Source organism: Lycorma delicatula, chromosome 8 (assembly GCF_047948215.1).
Source record: "Lycorma delicatula isolate Av1 chromosome 8, ASM4794821v1, whole genome shotgun sequence".
In the NCBI taxonomy this organism is placed as follows: domain Eukaryota; kingdom Metazoa; phylum Arthropoda; class Insecta; order Hemiptera; family Fulgoridae; genus Lycorma; species Lycorma delicatula.
In genome coordinates, this window is record NC_134462.1 from 53,848,544 (window position 1) to 53,866,740 (window position 18,197).

Sequence of the window (18,197 nt, forward strand, 5' to 3'; positions counted from 1 at the left end):
ATATTACTTACTAAATTAAAGAATTTTTTTATTCAGTAACAAAATCTGTAAAAATATTCACTAACAAGCACTCCAGAAGACTGTTCGCTCACTAAAAGATTTCAATTTTGGTATACTTAGTACAATTAAAACTTTTTTTGTTCTACAATTAACGTACAATTGACAGTGATATAACTACTGAAATTACAATGGAATTTGACCCCTGATAGTTTGGTTAAATAAAAAAAAAGATTACAATTTGAAAAACAACCAAAGCACAACGAGAAGTTATTGGTTATAATAAAACAACTTAAATTACTCTTCGTGTTATTTCATAACTGTAAATGTAAATTATCGTTCAATCAACAATGGTCAGTAGTGACAATGACCTATAACTTACCTTGATCCTTTCGTGATAAAGGCGCGAAGATCGAATAAATGAAAACCGGAAATTTTTGAAGAGTAGTTTTCAGTGATATAACAACAAGAGGCTTCGTATTTATAAATAAGAAAAATTTCACGATTTATAGGAAGTTTACACCAACTAAAATCGGTTTAGGTCAAAGTAACCTAAGCCGTTTTATAAAAACCTGTGGATTTAAATACGTACACGCAAAGATATCAGTAATAAATGATATTAAAAATGGATTTATTCAACACATTAATTCAATGAGGTTTATAAATAAACAGCAACGAGAACTTTCGAAAGAAAATCACAGTTAAACACCACAGAAGTTATTGATTTGATTCGACATCATGGCTACACTTTACATGCCAAGCGCATGCGCGTCCATACGCGTTTTAACATACAGCTGTTTTACACCAGCTGTTTACATACAGCTGTTCAACGTTTTTCTAACCAAATATTAACGGACAGTTTAGTTACAAGATGGAGTGGGCGCAATTAATTTGTTGTTGAATGTGTTAGTTTTTTTTAACAGATCAGTGCACAGTTATAATAAACTAATATTAAGATTTCCTTGTTTTACCAAAAAGTGTAATTTGCATTTAGGAATAAACTTGAATGAAGATTGCTTTTTTGCGCCAATCAATATGAATAGTTTATTTGATAGAGAAGATGAGTCGTTAAGCGATAATGCTGATACATTTATAAAACACGAAAATCAATCTTTAATTTTAGATGATGATCCGTACAAGTCCAGTTTTGAAGGTAGAAGAATGAGTGAAGATGACGCTTCAGATAACTCGGATTCGAGAGGGTTAGATAATTCCAACTTAGAGTCTAGTGTTGAACCATGTATTTCATTTAATTCCGAAGAAAAATTTTCTAACCTTGACATGAAATTTAATTCTGAGGAAAAAGAGGAAAATCGAGAAAGTGATGATAAACTGATGTTTGATTCAGATATTGTAAGTTTATTAAGTTCAGCGCCATCAATTAATTCCCATTCGTTTAATAAAGATAAAGAAAAAAAGAAAGATGCGAGAAGTAAGAAAGAACTAGAGGAGGAAGAGAGAGAGAAAATGCAGTAAGTAATGTGTATTCTGAAACTGTAAAATTTCTATATTTGAACTGTGAATACTTAGTTACCAGAAACATAGAGGGGATTTATATCACATTAAATTAGTTTTTAATAGGTTTTTACCAAAGGCAAAATATTGTTTTGTTGAGAAAAAAATTGAAGTTAAATTCAAAGTAAAGTTTAGATTTTGAATTGAAACAATGTTTAAATTTTAATGCTGGTTCATATTACTAAAATGATTGTCTAAAAAATGATTATTCATCACAGTGAACTGAGCACTATTTTTTTTTTTTTTGCATTTTCAATATATAAATGATGATTATGTTTAATCAAATAAGTATAGTATGAATTTATTTGTTTTTCAGACATTTAGTACACTATTGTCTAGAATAATATTTATACATTTTTTCAAACCCAACTGCAGTCACAGTACAGTGTGTATGTACTTACTCTTTATACTTATTACAACCTTCAAATGCATCATTGGCTAAATTTAAATATAAAGAAAAAATAAATTATAAATTTTATTTTTCATGACAAAAAATATTATTAATGGATATTCTTAAAGGTTTCAGTGGATTAAAAAATTATATATTTTTCTTATATAAAGTTGAAAGTTTGTTTATTGGTTTCAACCAAGTGATTGCTTTTAAAGTTGCAGTATAAATTTATTATCAGAGGAAAAGTTTTAAGCTGTAGACCAAGGCCCTAGTCCCATTCGGGATGAAGTTGTCAATTAAAGATATCCATTAAAGAAAAAGAAATTAATAATTAAAAATAAAACTAATTTCTGTCATCATGGCATCAGGAATAAGTTGTGAAGTTTTCCTTGTCAACGGTCTGTGTACTTTAGTTACCACAGTTATTACTACTTTATTTTTTATAATTTAGTTTCTTTTTCAGCCTTCTATAAAGCCTGAATACTTTAATTGTTATTTATCATTATTATTCTCACAACCATAAGGAAAACGGAACACTGCATGGCCCCCTGGCTGGATGGGAAGGGCGAGCACTTGGGATCCAGGCTAGAGTAGCCATAGGATTTATAAATGCCTATTTTGTTGTGTATATATATATATATGTATTTTTTTTTTAAGAAACTTCAATAAACAGCTGCAAATTAAATAATTTTTGTGCGAGAAGACCAAATGGTCATTATTTTATTTTGTATAATATTTCTTATGTAATTATTTTGCGCAAAAAATATATAAAACATAGATTAAATGAGAAAAGTAAAAAAAGGTTTAATATTTTAAATTTAATATTAAAATATACTTTCTCTGTATAAGAAAGTTAAATTACTATTATTGTAATTTGATGAAATAGTTAAAAATAATGAGTAGACTCAATACACAAGCATCAGGTTTAAACTCAAATCACATGGTGACTCATTGTGTGTGTTAATTTGAGGAGGTTATGTTGTCCTAAAGTTGAACTAAAGAACGACTCTACCAATCTTCATCAAATTTTCTCATGGATTACTTCAGATACACTACTACACCATATCTAAATTTAAATGAATTTGATCTAGTACTTTTGATGATTTTTGAGTACAAATTTTACAAAGGTAATACACACATATATATATTAATTATACTAATTATTAATTTTACGACGTTTCGATTTTCGTCAGATATATCAATATTTAGTGAAAATAAATATTAACCATACTACACATAATTAATCAATAAACCCATTACAATAATGCAACAATCACAAACTGATAATAGTCATATTAATGAAATTTCGTCCACGTTCCTGCTAATTTTAACTTAAATAAGTTACTTATATTTATGTGTTGTGCATTTATTACAGAACAATGCCACGTCAGGACAACGTCTGTCGGGTCCGCTAGTATATATATATACAGCAAATCAAAAGAAATCAAAAGAAAGTTATTAAGGAAACCCCTTAATAACTTTAAAACTGTTCCAGATAGAATACTGTAACTTTTGGGATAAGGTGTCTGTGAACTTTACCTTTTAATGAGAAATAGAATTTTAACCCCTTCTTGGGGTTGATCCAGGAGTTGTAACTCAACCCACCGGATTGGTCTAGTGGTTAACGCGTCTTCCCAAATCAGCTTATTTGGAAGTCGAGAGTTACAGCGTTCAAGTCCTAGTAAAGCCAGATATTTTTACATGGATTTGAATACTAGATCGTGGATACCGGTGTTCTTTGGTGGTTGGGTTTCAATTAACCACACATCTCAGGAATGGTCGAACTGAGAATGTACAAGACTACACTTCATTTACACTCATACATATATCATCCTCATTCATCCTCTGAAGAATTGTCTAAAAACGGTAGTTACTGGAGGCTAAACAGGAAAAGAAAGAAGGAGTTGTAACTCAAATATTTTAAATGGTAACACCCTTTGTGTGATACATCATTTTAAAGGTCTACAGGACAAGAAAAATGGTATAAATACCATATAGAATTTTGAATGTAGTTTTAAACATGTTTGTAGGTTAGTAAAATATAAACAATTACTTATGTAGCTCTCATTTAAGAAGTATGTAGACTAAGTTGTAAATAACTTTGAACTGAGATATGCTTTTGTGTTCAATACCTCATGAGAGCTTCTGAAGACTCAGAAATTGAATTTTTTATAATACATTTATTATGATTATTTACATTTTTATTAATTAAAATGTCATTATAATTGATAAAGTATAAGAACCTGAAGGAATGTTTTAAGCAAAAACAAAGATTCTAGTTATACAGTACGTGTTAATGTAAGAACCATTTATGAATGTCTCCTTTTTTTGTCTGTTGTTGATTCTTAAATAAATCGTTGTATTTTACAGGGTTTTAGTATCCAATTTTACTGAAGAACAGCTTGATCGATATGAGATGTATAGAAGATCAGCTTTCCCTAAAGCAGCTATCAAAAGAGTAAGTATGCTCTTTCAATTTGAATTGATCTAATTATTTTTAAAAAAAGTATAAAACTAGAAATTTTCATTTTATCTATACATGATTAATTCAGAAATGTAAGCAAACCTTTACAAAGTGATTTAAGCTACTTTAATTTTAATTGTACAGTATATGTTAGTTAAATTTCATAATTTCAAAAATATTCAATGAATATTGCATGAGTTTGCAATAAATGTAAGTTAAAAGGTTGAACAGGTTTGAATCTTGGTTAAGCTTGGAATTTTTCAATTTATATCTCATGCCTGTTGTTAAAAGTTTACTATAATTGGGTATTAGTTTACAGTTAATAAAGAGAATAGATAAATTAGTAAATAATAATTTGTATTTACAAATAAATTTATTGTTTTTATTATTTTTAATTAGGTTTCATAGAGTAATTTTTTCTTATTACCAGTATTATCATAGAATTTTTTGTTTCTTTTGTGCAGTTATATTAAAATGGAAAGTAAGATTGTAACTGAAAACTGTTACTTAAAATGTAAAGATAGATGGTTATTTCAATTGTTAAACAACCATCAGTAGATAGAGAAGAAAATCAGAACATACAAAAATTTGTTGGAATAAGTAATAAATAAAAATATTTTGAAATATTAAAGTTATTTATTAATGATACAAATAATTTTAACATTTAGTTTCGGTTATCACCCTAGCTTTTGGAAAAATGACCAGTTTCTCTTAATCGAAGATTAACATGGCATAAAATAATTATGATTCAAATAATTAATCATTAGTTTAAATTAAACAGGCGCTTTAAATTAAACATTGTTCAATTAAAGTTAAACATTGTTAAATTAAACATTAGTTTAAACTAAACAATAGTTTAAATTGAACATTAGTTTAAATTAAACATTGTTCAATTAAACAGGCGCTTTCCGCACAAGTCCAGCGGCTAGTCTGATGTCTGAAGCCGGAATAATGCCACTACATTATAGAAGAGAGATCCTTTTGTTAAGATAATGCAGCAAATGTATGGGCTTTCCCTGCTCATATAAATAATAAATTGTTTACGAATCATCCTATGGCTGCAGTATATGAACATCGTGCTACCTATTCCAGACCAACCGGAATTAGGTACCACGAATTAAGAAGAAAATATGAAATTGCTATACCAGAGACACTAGCAATTTCTACTAGAGAAATACCGCCATGGCTCTTGCCAGCGGTAAATACAAATTTGGATCTCTCTCAAGGAGAAATAAAAAAGAAACCAGCAGTGATCATCCAGCAGGAATTTTTAGCAACCGTCAGTAGTTACGAAGAACATATTAGAATTTATACTGACGGTTCTAAAACCGAACATGGTGTTGGATGCTCGATATATGTAAATGAAGAAGCCCACTTTTGGAGACTGCCAGATGTGGCCAGTGTCTACACGGCAGAACTCACTGCAATTCAGCAAGCTCTTCGCTACACTGAACACTATTGCGAAGAGAGAGTGCTAATATGTTCCGATTCATTAAGTGCACTCGTCGCAATTCGGAACAAGAACATTAAGGATGTCTTAATTGCAAACATCCTGTCCATTTTATACGTACTAAAACAACGAGGACAGCGATGCGTATTTGTATGGACTCCAGGGCATGCTGGTATTACAGGTAATGAAATCGCAGACGAAGCTGCCAGAAAGGCAACAGTCTGCGATGATTTGGATACATTTCCTGTAAGAGTGGCAGATGTTAAAAACCGTCTAACAAACATAGTAAAAAACAAGTGGAACGCTGAATGGAGGAGTTTAAATACAAAATTAAACTCAGTTAAAACTTCTCCTTATAAATGGAAAAGCGACTTTAAGTTGACTCGCCGAGAACAAGTAGCGGTGACCAGACTTAGAATCGGTCACACGCGATTAACAAATTTATATATGTTAACCGGCGAAGTGAGACCAATGTGCGGTGTTTGTAATAAAACACTGACAATCAAGCATCTAATAGAAGAGTGTACCATATATGAGGACCTCAGAAAGAGGTTCCGTCTTACAAATAATATTAGTGCTGATCTGGATAATGGAAATGAAGAAAATATAGTTGCATTTTTACACGCCAGTGGACTTCTTAAAAGTCTATAAAATGGAAGTTTAAAGCTGTGGTAAAAGATACTCTAAGCGGTAGTATTATATATACATATAAGGGAGTCTTGAAGCGTGGCACGTATAGTGACGGGAGGTAGCCCTCTTGCCTAGGCCATTTTGGCTCACCTGCATTCAAGAGCAGTGAGTCGGGGTGTGTCCGATGATGGCATGGGGGGACCCTCAAGGGTGGATTGAGGGCGCGAGGCTATGGGTGTACGCCGTGCATGCCTATGGCCTGATATAAGAAGGATTCAAATGCCACGGCACCCTGGCACGACTGATATACTGCTCAACTGCGGTTCTGGTCGCCCCGAGGGTGCTTAAACAAACTATAAATGAGACTTCGTAGAAGAAAGAAAGAAAGATATGGTATTGATAAGTTTAATTTTAATTTTAATTTCATGGTCTTTTGAGAACCTATCTCATATTTTAATATTGGGGCCCTTTACACCCCGTAAGTGTTTGTGATTGTCCTTGTCTTTTATGTTTTAATGTTTATTTTGAAGTTTGTGTTTTTAAATAAAATGTAAGGGCTCTTTACACCCTTACATATGACGATCCTGATGGAGATAATAATTTCTTTTAAAGAATGTGATGAGGGCTAATGACCTTAGCAGTCGATGTCCGTAAAAATTCAGTTAAAAAAAAAAAAAAAAATTAATCAGTAGTAAGTGCAATTTACATAGAAAAAAATTTGATTGAAACTAGAATAATGGAGCACTTGGCTCATTATAAATATAGAAAATATTGATTACTTTAGTCCTACATTGCTTGGAAACAAAATTAGTGTATGTAAACACTAATTTTGTATTGTATATTTAATATTAATTAGATGAGGTTAGTGAACATTAGGCTATGTTGATATTATATGAATTACATTACATTGAAACGATGTTACGTAACCAAACATAACCTAACACTTGCTAATCTTGTCTAATAAACATTAAATATACAAATTGTGTATAATTTATAATATTAGTTTACTTCTTAAAATAAATTATGTGGGACAGAGCTACTTTAGACCTCATGATGATGTTAGACAGTATAACAAAGTAGCAAGCACCAGATAGAGTTTTAGTTTTAAAAAATGTCCTTAATAAATAGAAATTTTACAGTTGGGAAATTTCAATAATCAGTAATGATGCTTTAACTTCGTTGTTGAATAGTGGTAGGAGATCAATATCTAATAACCTTGTAATTAGCTTTTTGTAAATTGCTTTTTGAGTGTGCATTGCTGTATAGTTTTATGTAAATAAGCTCTTCTCATATCAGTTTCTGTATAATGTTTCATTAACAGTATTACTTATAGTGTAAGATTTTTTCTCTGTAAAACAGTACTGAAGAAAAAAATTATTTCAGTAAACCTAACATATAACTACCTTAAAAAGTAAATAATAATCATTAGTAAAGTACTTTTCAAATTTAGGCTTAAAGAAGTTGGTCTAGAAATCTATATAAGATTAAAAATAACTACAAGCAGGTTACTAACCCCTAATTTTGTATCAGTTTAAAAAAAGAATCGAAAAAGTGTTATTTTTTACTTTTTAGGTAGTTTTTTTTTCTGAAGATTGGTGGTCCATCAGTGAAGAGTAAGGTGTGAACATATATAAAATTGAATTGAGAAGCTTCTTCTTTTAAACTTGTTAAAAAATCCTTTAAATATAAGTGGGTCACTACAGTATATTCTATTTTATTTTGTTTACATATTCTGAAATACTGAAAAGTTTATTGTATTTAATCAGAATAAAACCCAGCTTCTTTTACTGTTTAACATAATAATCCTGAATAAAATAAACTGGATGTTAAGTTACCATCTTCTATATGATGTAATGGTAAACAATGTAAGGTAAACAATGTTTACCTTAAATAACATTAAAATTTGACTGCAAAATATTCCCCACATTATAATTCAGTCTACTGAATAATGTCATTATTGAAACTGAAACTAAATTTTTTGTTAAGAAAATAGGTGAAAGAAAACCATATGTTATCTGAAGTCTCAATTTTCTAACCTGAAAATGTTTATACTACATACAACTTCAAGTTGATTGTAGGAGAACCAAACAACATTTTCTGTCATTTTCAAGCTCGTTAAACATTGCATGATGCATTACAGATGCATCATGCATTAATTATCTTGCATATTTATTTACATTAATTTTAAAGCGGTAGAAGTTATCTGTCAGTAATGCAAAATTGTATTGATTTTCTTCAAATTCAAAAATGAAATATATACCCAACTTTTTTGTTTAATTATTTATTTCATATAATTTAAAAAGTTTTTGTTATTATTTATCATTTTTTAATGCTTGATATTACAAAAATTGTTATGTTATTAATGGAAAAAATTAAATGTGGTAAATAAATGTCTACACCAGTAGTTAAAGTTGATAGAGAATTAATTATAAAAATGTAAAAAAAAAAAAAAAAAACTAATTCTCATAAATTAATAGTGCAAATGCAATAAATCAAGTATTATGGAAGTTAAAACATTTTTCTTTTGCTGCTCTTTTAAAAACAAAGGATGTACTTTTTTGCAGTAACTGCCAAATCTCAATTTTTATTAAACATATTGTTAGCAGTTAATAAATGTAATAGTGTTATTGTTAACAGGCTGGGACTGTTTTCGTTTTGTTTTATTTATATATCAGTTATTTGAAATAAATAATTGCTGTCAGCCTAAGTTGAGAAAAAATTTAATTGATTCGTTTTTTCAATAGCAAGACGTAAAAAGGTACATGATCATTTCTGATTTAATTCTTGTTTAGAATAGTGTATATTAATGCAAAATATTACAACAAATAGAACTATTCTCCCCCACTTTTCTATTGAAATATAAGATCTGTAGTATTTTTTTTATTATTATATTTGATTTTTTTTCACAAGTGTTGACCATGTGAACAGCACATTTTCTCTGTGTCAAAATGCCTTTAGATTTTACTTTTACATTAGGGTTATTGTATTTAAATTATATTGCTTTTTTTTTTTTTAATTTTAATACTTTTTCATGAAAATTCAAAGTTACAGGAACACTTCAACAACTAATCTCCTAAACAGATATTTCTTCCTCTTAATGTGACTGGGTAAAAATAGATACTTTTGATTTATAAATGTATTCCATAATATTACAGATAATACAAATTATTTTTTGTAATTAACAAATAAAGTTTCTTCACTTTAGCATTATTGTAACTTATTTATCTTGCTTATAAATTGTAAAATTTACCTTAATCTACATTCTGAAAATAATAATTAATTATGTTGCATAAATCTCAATTGAATCATTATTGCTTTGAATTCTTTTTTGCTGTTTTTTCAGTTAATGCAGACCATCACAGGTTGTTCAGTTTCACAGAATGTTGTTATAGCTATGTCTGGAATTGCAAAAGTATTTGTGGGTGAAGTTGTTGAACAAGGTATGGTATGAGTAAGTTTTTTATTGCTTGTAGTGAAATTGTTATTGTTGTGTTAAAATAATATTTATTTATTAAATGTTCTTATCAAATAACCGAAATATATCATTATTCATATACTTGTTATTTCTTTTCAGATATTAAGTTACAATCCTGTTTTGTTGAGAACCTCATCCTTCGGCATCCACTATCCTTTTTTATTTGTTGGATGTATTGAAACATTGTCTTTGGTATGAAGTTTTTTAATTCAATTTCTTTATCCAGTATTCCTGTACTTGTATTCTTTATGCAACATATTTACTTCCTTATGTATATCTTTATTAGAGTTGTGATCATTTAAGGTATTTCACTCAAATTTATTTATACATTCCTTTTTTATCAGATCATAGAAGAGCAAGGGATAAACTATCTTTTTCAGAAATGCGTGAATGTGTACCCTAATCAAGATATTTGATTTGTTACAAAAGATATCTAAATAAACACAACTTGATGCAAGTTGACAAATTGAATTTTAGTGATGTTATAATATTGGTATATTCAACTTACCATAAATAAAATGAATTTATTTACTTGTATACCTTGTACAAACCAAACTACAATACAAGATATGGTGTTGATACACTGTTCTTCACCTCTCACCATTGCATGCTATTGTAGCCTATGCATTATGCATAACTTTACTTTATTCATGCAGTTATATACTCTGTTATCAGCAATCTTATCACATGAAATGAATGGTAATTAATGAATTTTTTATACAAATTATTTATTTTTATAAATTTATATAAAATGCCAATTTTAGGTGAAAAGACATCAGTAAGAAAACACTTCAGACTATGTTTATTTTGGACTTGCACTAGCTATTCTGAATACTGCATCTCATACCAGAAGGAATCTGAGTGTGATGTACAGTTACATCTGCTTTTAAATTGATAAAAAAAAATACTTTATTGTTAAAAACTGTAATTTCTTTATAAGTTATAAAATGATTTTTATAACATTTACTGTAAATAAATAGGAATTTTTCAATTGAAAGCTTTATAAAATCCATGATTTTCCCTTGTTATTTATTGGGGATACATACATTATAGTAGTATACCATGAACAGTAAAACCACTTACTGAAATTCATATTTTGAGGAAAAGCAATGTTGTATTTCATGCTAACCCACTAAAATAAAATTAATGTGTTTTAGATACAATTTCATTAAAAATAAACAAATTTAAAAAATTTGTTTTATTTCTTACTTATGTAGTTATTACTATTATAGGAATCATGAATCGTTGGTTATTACATTTTACACGACTTAACTAATCAACATTTTGCAAACTACTTTAAAAAAACAAATGATTTTTTTTATTTATGAAGCAATGTCATATATTTTGTAACAAAAATGTGTTAATGTTAATTATTAATCTACTTTTGTTGCCAATAATATAAGAAATAAAGTATTTTTGTCTATTAAATATAAAAAGAGATAGTAATGCAATTTATGTACTGATTGCTTTTAATAAAGAAACTTTCATTTTTATTTTTTTCATTTAAAGGTTTCTTAATACAAATCTTTAATATTTCTAGCTGTCTTTTGAATTTTAAGTTTCATTAACTGACAAACTTTGTCAACCATCTTGCTAAGCATAAAACTCTTTTCTTTTTTTTTTAATAACTGCATTGTAAAATTAGATTTATAGTTCTTTATCTCATCATTCTATTTTTAATGCAAATCTTTGATTTTTCTAGATCTCATTTGAATTTTAAGTTTCAATACATGTTTAATTCAGAAACTTTGTCAGGTAGCTGTCTTGTTAAATATAAAACTCTTCTTTTTTTAATAAGAATATTGTAAAACTAGATTTATATTTGTTGTTTACCTATGCATCCATTTTCCAAATCTTTTCCTGTCAGCTCTTCATTCTGACATTCAACAAGCAGTACAATATCAAACATTTAAATATCCAAATACAAACAAAGTAAGATGCCACTTATTTAACTACTATTGTTATGGTCAAAAAAAAGTAGTCAAAATTATGATTCCTTAAATTTTATTATTGTGTAATAAAAATGAGCACAAATAACAAGAACTGATTATAATAAAAAATTGCTGTATTTCTAAAATATAACAATATTTAAAAATATGTTATTATTACTTTTGATAAAAGAAAATCAATGAAATTTCATACTGCTACTATTATAGCCTAAAGCAGGCAGAGAGGTATCTTGTCTTATGTTGTTAATAACATACAAGTCATTTGATTTGGTGAGAATGTTATTCAGGTTATAAATGATGTTTTTTTAACATTTCACATCTTAAAAAGAAATTATTTATTTAAAAATAAGTAGTTCATGATTTCATTTATAAAATGAATTCAGAAATATAATAAAGAAGAAAAAAATTATTGAAAAACTCATGGTTGTATAGCTCTGTATAATCAGAGTTTAAAATTCTGTGCAGTAATTATTTTTCTTTGATTTTTGAAAAAATGAGTAAAGATGATGGGTAAGAAAATCAAATGATATATTTTAATGATACATATATATATATATTACCCAGGAATAGGCTGTGTAAGAAACTTGTTTGAGTAAGACCGAGTAAGAAAATCAAATAGAAGTAAATATTATTTTTTTTAAACTCATCTGTTGTGCTTTATTTAGGTGTAATTAGTTTAATTAAATTTATTTATAAATTGTAATAATTTTTTTAAAGCGCTGGATGTAATGGAAACACAAGGAGATACTGGAGCACTGCAACCAAAACATTTAAGAGAAGCTGTTAGAAGATTAAGATTAAAAGGTCAAATTCCTAACACAAGGGCAAGAAAATCAGCATTTCGTTTATGACCTATAACTACATATGTGAAGATTTCAGTACATTTTTTTATATGAAAGGAATATATTTATTTAATTTATGTTCATTTTGATTTTAATTTTCTATTGTAAAATTGAAAAGGTGTCTTAATGAACAATGATTTGTCTGCTTTATTTATAAGAAAGTGGTTATAATTGAGAAATCTGCTTTATACAGAATATTATAATCAGAATAATAATACGATACATTCTTTGTTGATAAATGAAGCGCGACTGAAATTAGAATTGTTAAACTTGACTTCAATAGACTTGATTTAGCAGTACTTTGTTTGCAAAATTATTTTTTCGTGGAATACAGTGTATAAAAGAATATTGAAAATTAGTAGGGCTGGTAAAAACAATTATGATGAATAGATGAGGAGAGGAATTTGGCAGAATCTTGAAATGAGATGAACTAGGTTGGTATGTCACATTCATCTTTTATTATGTAGATAATAGAGGGTTTTTAATAACTAATTTGTAATAAAAGAGAAGTATAAAAAGTAAAACCTATAGATGAAATCAAATATTAAAACTGATAAGAATACAGTGATTATGTTAAGGTTAAATTATGAGTACAGAGTAGAAAACAATAAGTACCGTCAAACTAGTTGCTAACAACTGGCAGCTTAAAATATTGAAATTGAAAAAACTGTAAACTTATTGTATCTGCAATTTAATTACTCAAACATGAGCTTTCAAGTAAAATTTTGCCAACTTACTTTCCTTTTTTGCATTAATGAAAGGCAAATGTAGTTTTAAATTGGTTTATATATTTAAATTTACCTGTGAAAAAATGAAAGTAAATGCCAAAATTTTACTTGAAAAAAGCATTTTTTGTAATTTTGTTTGGTTTTAGTCAGAATGTTTAGATTTTTTTTTTACAATTTTTTGTCAATAACAAACAAATAACTACCTATTTTTGCAGAACTCTCTCCTCATTTTCCTTTTTTGAGGCATGAGATTGATTAGTCCCACAAGAGTTCACCTATAAAATTCAACCAATAAATTGACTCTGCAGATCTAGTGAGACTGATACATCCCTCACTATTTTACTTTTTTTAATAGCTTTTGAATAGGATACTTCTATCATTTTCATTTTCTATTACTACGCCAAAAATTACTACCAGATTTTTAATTTCATAAAACTAATTTATTGAATTAATTTCATTAAATTTAGTTGAAAAATACAAATAGTTTACATTATTTTAACCACAAATTACTGTAAGAGTCTACAGATTTTTTCCTATTGAGGCAAATGATTGATACCCAAAAATTCTAACAAAACTAAGAAACTTACAAAACTAAATCAACAAACACCCATAGAAATTGCAATTAAAAAACGCAATCACAATAAATAAAATCTAATGGTGTTTATTTTTTGTTGTGGCTTTAGAATATTTTAAATGTTTCAAAATAAATGAATATCACAAAAATAAAAAAACAATAATTATTAAGTTCTATGATTATTTTATTCCATATGTGTGTGTTTAAAAAAAACAATTTGTACAACATTTTTATCACATACAATGTACTTTAATGCAGATTTTGGCATGTATTCAGTGTAGCTCTGCGTCAACATACAAAAACCAGCTAACTAATGTGCAGGTGCCAGTTATTTACTATTGTTTTCTAATCTGTGCTAATAATTTAACCTCAACATAATCACTGTATTCTCATGAGTTTTGATATTTGACTTCATCTATAGTTTTTACCTTCTATACATCTCTTTTTGCTACAAATTAGCTGGTTAAAAGACCTCTATTACCCCTACTTTTTAAAAGATGAATGTCTTATAACATGGCATACCAACCTAGTTCATCTCATTTCAAGAATCTACCACAAATTCCTCTCCTCATCTTATCAACATAATATATCTCTCTGTATTTTATCAGCCCTTCTAATTTTCAACATTCTTTTATACACCATGTATTTATTTGCTTTCCTAGTTATCCATATTTTAGTGCTATAAAGTGATGCACTCCATGCGAACAGTTTCAAGAATTTCTTACTAATTCTTAGACTTATATTTAATACTAACAACAGAGACAGACTGCATCCTTTTATCACTTCTTTATGATGAGATCAGGCTATTCATTTCCAATTTTTTTTTTTTTCAGTTGTCAACGCATAGTTTTCATTTACATTTATCATTATTATTGCATTAACTTTGTTTAAATATTGCACCTTAATTTTTGTAAAAGTTTTGACTAATGAAAAAGTGATGGAGTCTCGCAGAAAAATTATTGGTTGGTTAAATTAATGGAATTTTGGAACAGAAGAAAATAAATAAATATTATATTATTTTAGTTTCTTTTCTTTTTTATTTAAGGTATAATATTTTTTTACATGTATGTTGTTTATAAATGATTGTATGTTTATAGTGCAGTGCATGTTTGCATTTTTTTCAAACAATTCATATTACAGGTTTTCATAATACTTTTTAATAGTTCACAAATTACTCAATTAAGACAAAATAGTTTGATAATTAATGTTAAAAAGAATACATTTTTAAGCTGTTTATTAATTTATTTTTTATTGAAATAATAATAGACAAAAAAAATGTTAATACTGTGATGAAAACAAAAGTTTAATCGATTATGTTTATCGTCATATTTGTTTAATCTATTTGTAAGTATATATCTTGTTATGGTGTTTGTCAGTGATTTTTTGTATCAAAAAATGAATTAAACGTTTTTCTTTAATAAAAAGATAATGTATTAATTTTTTTTTTGTTTTTATTCAGTAATGTTATATAGATATGTAGTATAAGCTACATATCTATCAGTTTGTCATAAATTGTGAGTAAAAAAAGTGATGGTTTTATTGTTCATCTTTAAAAAAAATATAAATTATAGGCTTTCTGAACATCATAGTTAAAGTGTTAACCCTTTTTTATTCATTCAAAAAAAAAAAAGAAACCAACTGATTAGGTATACTTGGATTAGTTTTTCATATGGGTAAGGCATGAAAGATTTTCCTCTGACAGTAATGATGTTCACTGTACAGCCAGTTCCTGAAATGAACAGGGTGAAAGTTTTACTTCTTGTTAGAATGAATATAATACAGATTTTCAGTGGGGTTGACATGAAATATGCAATTCGTCTCACTAAAGTAGTTTCCTAGTAAGCTTAACGAAGGTTTCTTTTTATTCTTGAGAATGGCTATGTTGTGTTTGAAGTGGCTTACAACTTTATCACATAATCTATAATCATTATGCTTGGTGACAACACAAGAAAGATGATAATTATTTCTTCAGTTATAATTTATATTTATTTTGTGGAATAGATATATGGCATTTATTTAGACAAGTGGTTTCCCAAACTTTTGTTGGTATACTAGTAGTACATAGGATATATTCTGATCATTATATGCAAGGATGAAAGAAATCCAAATTAACATTTTTTTTTAACTAATATAATTTTCAGATAATGAAGGCTAGACATTCTAGAATACATTCATTTTAAAAATGAATGCAAGTTTAAATGTAAAATCTAAAAATAATTAGATTTTTCATATTTTTTTTTTTTAACTAATATAATTTTCAGATGAAAAGTGTGACTGATAATACATGCATTCTAGAATACTAAATCTTCATTAACCGTCACTTTTCATTATTTCTATGAAATGAATTATATAATTCTACATTAATTAATGCTGTTTGGTTTGGAGAATGTAAAAGTTATTTCATTGCTCATAATATTTTTTTTGACCCTTCAGTTTACTCATTAGAAATAGTACTATTTAATTTTTTCTTAAAACAAAATTGGTAAAATGATAGATCCTAGAAGGGTAGTAAATAATATCTTTAACCTGATAGCTCTACAGGATTTTGAAATTTTTAGGGAGTGGCAACTTGAAGTAGGTTGCTATCAGCTGAAGCTGTATTGAATAAAATTGTTAAACATCGCATAGTTAACCATCAATACTAGATATATTAATTGTTATTAACTCATTTAGTTAATCATCTATTATTATGTTTAAATTAAAAATTTCTATTAATTGTTTAGGTTAGGTTGTATAAGTAGTGATCCACATTCATGACAGTAGTGCACACAGGATGAGTTATTAGTTTATAGTTGTTAACTCTTAAATCAAACAGGAGTTATTTTATATATGAGTATATTATAATTTTCCAATGCCCAAGAAAACAAAATAAGTTGAAGAGCAACATATAATATATACAGACTTAACTCTGATTTTTTAAAGCAGGTGAATAACTAAATCTGTTGCAGAAAAACAAACTGGCCCAAAAAACTGATTTCTTTAACAAGTGTTTTTAGCCACTAATATACTTTCTTTTGTTATACTGATAAGATTTAGCTCTTTATCTCTTCAAAAATGAAGTGGAAGCTTAATGATGGCTGCTAAATTAGCCAAATATAATGTCCAAATGCCGACATGAATTAGCAATAAAAAGAGTGGTGCGACTGAACAGGGCAGCGATATTACTAAATCATTGTAGAGAGAGGTTTATTTTGAAGCATATGGAATAGAGATTTAAATTAGATTTTCTATTAAGATTTTAAAAAAAGCTAATCTTTTCAAACAATCCAGTTAAAATAAATTTAAAACTGATGCGGTCTTAACTAATGAAGAATTAATATGACTTGGTTGAATGATCAAAAATAACCTCATAACCTATTTGTGATTAAAAAACTGTTGTTATATATTATTTGTGTTTTAAGGATTATGCTTGTAAGAAATGACTTTATCTGACATGTACTTCAGCTACTAAGTTTATTATGTAGACTCCAAAAAGGAAACAGCAGTCTTTTATTTGTCCACAGGCAGCTCCCTACCAGAAACCAAGGATGCTCTGACTATAGTTTCTAGCATTTTCAGGGTGGGCAAGGTGTAAACAAAAATTGGAAAATAAGTAATCAAGGATATGAAAAAGGATGGGATATTGAGAAAGATGGATTTCCATAGAGGAACCTTGGACAGGAACCACAACACAAATATCCTCAATTTAGATTGTCGAAGATCCCTTTATTACGCACAGAAATTCATCCTACTAACAGTTTTTTGTAAAGTCAAGTGCCTTTACCTCATACGAGAGCAGTTGAATAGATTAAATGTACACTGAAAAAAGTGTTTTTTTCATTTAGAACCAAATCAGCTATCCAAAGAAAACTTACACATCCTTAAGATTATGTGGTATAGAGAAGAATTCAGCTAACTCATATCTGAAGAATGTATGAAATATTCATATAACCAAGAAATAAATATGTATATTTTCAAGAAAAATATTACTTAATCTCTATATTATAGAAGTAAATTATTTCTAACACCTACTTTAAAATATAAAAAAGCCCAACAATGAATTGCATAACTTTCCTGGCTATGCCGATCAAGAAATGCCTAAAGAAATATGTATAGTAATTTTTTGGGAAGGGGTGAATATTAAATAAAAATTTTTTCATAAAAATAACTTCAACTTTTGCTTTATTTCAGCCAAAACACTTC

General features: G+C 27.8%; 1 protein-coding gene across 2 annotated transcripts; it reads left to right on the top strand.

Annotated features, from left to right (window-relative positions):
- The first annotated feature begins 821 nt into the window (after positions 1 to 821).
- Taf11 (TATA-box binding protein associated factor 11) lies at positions 822 to 15,419 on the top strand. 2 transcript variants are annotated; one of them, XM_075372809.1, is made up of 5 exons: positions 822 to 1,469; positions 4,274 to 4,361; positions 9,791 to 9,887; positions 10,022 to 10,114; positions 12,589 to 12,726. In XM_075372809.1, exons 1-4 carry the CDS (start codon positions 1,033 to 1,035, stop codon positions 10,099 to 10,101), a joined length of 702 nt encoding a protein of 233 aa, XP_075228924.1. In that variant the 5' UTR covers positions 822 to 1,032; the 3' UTR covers positions 10,102 to 10,114; positions 12,589 to 12,726. The 2 variants fall into 2 exon arrangements, with proteins under 2 accessions (XP_075228924.1, XP_075228923.1); XM_075372808.1 differs by lacking the exon at positions 10,022 to 10,114 and having other exon boundaries at positions 823 to 1,469; positions 12,589 to 15,419.
- The last annotated feature ends 2,778 nt before the right edge of the window (positions 15,420 to 18,197 follow it).